Source organism: Mytilus trossulus, chromosome 14 (assembly GCF_036588685.1).
Source record: "Mytilus trossulus isolate FHL-02 chromosome 14, PNRI_Mtr1.1.1.hap1, whole genome shotgun sequence".
NCBI lineage: Eukaryota > Metazoa > Mollusca > Bivalvia > Mytilida > Mytilidae > Mytilus > Mytilus trossulus.
In genome coordinates this window covers 15,982,986-15,987,445 of record NC_086386.1, presented here as the reverse complement: position 1 = coordinate 15,987,445, position 4,460 = coordinate 15,982,986, and the positions used below count along the sequence as shown (strand labels likewise).

Sequence of the window (4,460 nt, the reverse complement as noted above, 5' to 3'; positions counted from 1 at the left end):
CATCCGATATATAAAAATAAAACTTTAATAGTCGTAGTGTTACCTTGTCATTGAAGGCGAATCTACAGATAAACATAAGACGTGTTTTTGGCGTGCGTAGATGTTATATAAGTTATTTTGTATACACAATGGTTTTTTTTTATATGGCAGCAATCTAAAACTAATCCTATGGGATTGTAATTGCTGATATGGAAAATTCTTTTACAATGGTAAACACCTTTTTTTAAATTTTGCAACGTTATTTGAAAGTTTATTTGTTATAGTAATAAAATATTTGTCCTAAGCAACTTTTCCATAACATGAATAAGTTGCTAGCTTGGTCATTCTAAAAACAGTATCATGTGAGGGATAAAGCTCATACAACAAAGAATTCAGAAAAGGCGCTCATCTAAAACTGTAATTAGTTGCTCTTTGTTATATTTTTCTTTGAATCTAAAAAACAAACTATTGGCTTTTGCATAGAAAGTTTTTATCCCATTTGTTTTCTTACTGTAAACCAACTTATTTTTGCTAGCTATTCATTTTCGCGACTTTCACGAGTTGAACAATATAGCGAATTTAATTAGCCGCGAATAGATAAATCTTAGATTTTTCCTTACTCATAGTTATGAGGTAATTTTTGGAATCGCGAAATTAAATCGCCGCGAAATGGGCTAGAAAGGACTAAACGCGAGATAAGTATCATCGAAAATAAGTTGGTTTACAGTGTATCCCATTTATATATATAAGGTTATTTAGGTCATTGGTTTCCACATGCGTATATCAGAACTGAGAAAATAGTTATCAAAGGTACCAGGATTATAATTTAGTACGCCAGACGCGCGTTTCGACTACATAAGACTCATCAGTGACGCTCATATCGAAATAGTTATAAACCAAACAAATACAAAGTTGAAGAGCATTGAGTATCCAAAATTCCAAAAAGTTGTGCCAAATACGGCTAACGTAATCTATGACTGGGATAAGAAAATTCTTAGTTTTTCTAAAAATTCAAAGTTTTGTAAACAGGAAATATATAAAAAATGACCACATAATTGATATTCATGTCAACACCGAAGTGTAAAAAGAGTCGTAGGTTATCAGTCAATGAGACAGAAATCAAACAGCAGTACCCGGTATGTAGTATTATATCTGAATAATTTTATTTTCTCCATAGAATGATAGCAATATACCACTCATGGTTAAAGAAGAAAGAAGTATGGAGACTATAGTCTATAAATTAGACCAAATATGTCTGACAGAGGAAATGGCGGATGTGTTCTTCTCATTTAAACTTGCAAAAATAGCAGTCATACCTGCTCATAAAATGATCCTAGCTTTGAGAAGTCCTGTTTTCAAGGCCATGTTCTTTGGTAGCTTTCCACAAAGAGGAGGGGATATAAGGATCGAAGATATCGACTTGAATACATTTAGAATAGTAATGAAGTAAGTAATCGTCATCTGGCATTGGTACAAAGCGGTTGTTGAAATTCCTAACGAAGCAATGATTGATCCATCCAGTTTAATGTTAAATAATTTTGCTTTACAAGTTGTTACTTTTGGCACTATTTGGTTTCGGAATCTACGGCTTCATTAAAAATCTGGTGTTAACAGTTGAATTATTTGATGTATCAAAGCTCCGTACTGAAGACCGTACTTCGACCTATAATGCTTTCTTTTATAAATTGTCACTAGGATGGAGAGTTGCCTCATTGGCATTCATACCACATCAGTTTATATCTATTTCGAATGAAAGATATGCGTACACAAGCAGCCGTGGTCTACTAATGGGTATGATGTAGGATTTTATTTCTCATATGCCTAAATATTCGGGTTTGGTTGATGAAATAACTATCAAAAAGATCAATCTGAGACCTAAAATTGAAACTGATTTCCCTGTCTTTCCCGATTTGGTATAATCTGCAGACAATCATAACAAAGGCAATTGGTAAGTTCTTGTTTTTGTTTAAGAAACCACTGGTAGAATCAACCCCAAAGACTTATACAAAGTAATAAAAATAGCCGTTGTCATAACTTAGATTAAATTTCATGTCTCACACAAGTATCGAATCCTTTTTCAATAACTGTTTGTTTAATGTTTCAGATATCTATATACCGATCATCTCCAGCTAAGCAAAGATTCCGTTATTCCTGTATTGTATGCCGCACAGAAATATCAGATCGCCGGTTTAATCTCAAAATGTGAGAATTATCTACAAACTAGTTTAGCTGTTCACAACGCATGTACACTTTTCAGTCATGCAAAGTTTTTCACAATGGATAAACTTAAAACAAACGCACTTAAATTTATAGCCGACAATGCGATGGAGGTGTTTAAAAATGATGATTTCCTTTTGTTGTCATCAGAAAATCTAGTTGATATCATTAAGCTTGATTCACTTTGTGTACCAGAAGTAGACGTATTCCGTGCTGTTCTTAGTTGGGTGGATCTTAAATTGACTCAATCCAAAATCAAAATCGACGGAGAATCAAGAAGAGACGGTCTTTTTATGTCATGTGACAAATGGAGGACGGCAGTGTTTTTTCATGAGAGAAAGAAAATGTGAAAGTTTTATGGTAAAATGCCTCGCAGAGGTGTCAAAAGAACAAATAACAGTAACAGTAATAGCAACACAAGTGATAATACTGCATTTGATGAATCAGATACGAAAAAACTGTCTAAAAAGGAAAGAAAACAAAGGAAAAAAAACAAGTTATCAAACGTAAACAAAGGTGAACACATAAGTGAACACTTGAGTGGTTCAGGTGACGTTCGAAATGTAAACAATGAAACTTCTTCTACAGTAGATAATGGGAATGTAATGTCTAGCTCTAATCAACCACGGTACTTTAACGATACAAATTTAATGTATTCACAAAGCCCCAGTCCGATGTTCCAAATGCAGAACCAGAGTCAACATCTTTGCTCTACACCTATTAACGGTAACCCCGGTATGATGTCGTATCCTTATCCTATACACCAAGTCCATCACACATCACCGCACGCCCAACAATTTCCAGAACAAAGGCCAGGTTGGGTTGACGAAATGTTCCAAAGAATGGATAGCTTTGAAATTAAGTTGGGTAAGCTCGAACAAATTGACTCGGTAGTTACGTCTATAAATTCTAAAATAAATAAATTGGAACATAATGCCAAATCGATAGACGATCGAATGGACCAGGTAGAAAGAAGCGCCCAGCTTATAAGCAACGATTTTGATAAACAGAAAGTTGTTTTTTCTAAATTTAAAACTGAACTTGACACGATTTCGAAGCAAATTAAATCTGGAGGAACACATTCTGTAGATGGAATAGGGGAAACCTTAGATGTTATTCGTAAGGAAAATACCAAACTGAAGAGCGAGTTAATTGACGTTCAAATGAGGTCCATGCGGAATAATTTGATATTTTACAATATACCGGAATCGGAAGGTGAACAATGTACCCACATTATAAACAAATTTTGCGTTAAAAGTCTGAAAATAGAAAATGTGGACACAAAGTTATCTATTGCTGAGGCCTATCGTCTAGGAAAGCATGGTGAGAAGACTCGTCCGATTCTAGTCAAGTTTTCAAATTTTGAAAGCCGGGATCTGGTGAAAAAAAGCGCAAAAAATCTAAAAGATACTTGTTTCGGTATTTCAGAACAATTACCTTTGGACATCCAGAAACGAAGAAAAGAAAAGCTGCCGATTCTAAAGGACTTACGCGAACGGGACATTAAGGCTTACTTTGTGAAAGACCGTATATTTGTAAATGGGAAGGAATATTTGCCATAGGACAAATCCAGAGAACAATTTTGTAAATTAAAATGTCTATGTTGGAATGTTCATGGTTTAGCTTCAGTCTACAAAGATAATGACTTTTTGAACTTAATAAATGATTATAATATTTTATTTCTCAGCGAGACCTGGTTAAAAGATAATAACTTGTTAGTTATAGATGGTTTTGAAAGAATTTCTTGTGTATTTCGTAATAAAAATATAGGTACTAGAAATGAAGGAGGTATTGCTGTTTTTTGTAAGAGTTTTTTATGTAACGGTATTATTGTTGAAAAAGAATTAAATGATGGTATTATTCTGTTAAAACTTGACCATAGTTTCTTTGATACTGATAAAGATATTTTTATTTGTTTTTCTTATGTACCACACGAAAGATCTAATTATTACCAATTATGTGATATAGATTTTCACGATATTATTGAAAGTATTGTAAATAACTATAGTGATAAAGGTATTGTTTTGGTATGTGGAGATTTAAATAGCCGCATAGGTGAATTAAGTGATTTTTTACTTAATGACGATCTAGATAAATATGTCGAAAGTGTTGAGCACGTTGTAAACCCCATTATTTCTGACAGAAGTTCAATGGACAAAACAGTTAATGCATTTGGCCGTAAACTATTACAAATGTGTTTTAACACGGGTTTAGTTGTAGCCAATGGCAGGCTTTGTAATGACAAAAATGGTAATTTTACGTTC

The 4,460-nt window shown here is 33.6% G+C and overlaps 1 protein-coding gene across 1 annotated transcript; it reads left to right on the top strand.

Moving 5' to 3' along the window:
- The first annotated feature begins 1,162 nt into the window (after nt 1-1,162).
- LOC134697512 (BTB/POZ domain-containing protein 6-A-like) lies at nt 1,163-2,546 on the top strand. Its single transcript, XM_063559791.1, has 2 exons — nt 1,163-1,425; nt 2,084-2,546. Exons 1-2 carry the CDS (start codon nt 1,178-1,180, stop codon nt 2,544-2,546), a joined length of 711 nt encoding a protein of 236 aa, XP_063415861.1. The 5' UTR covers nt 1,163-1,177.
- The last annotated feature ends 1,914 nt before the right edge of the window (nt 2,547-4,460 follow it).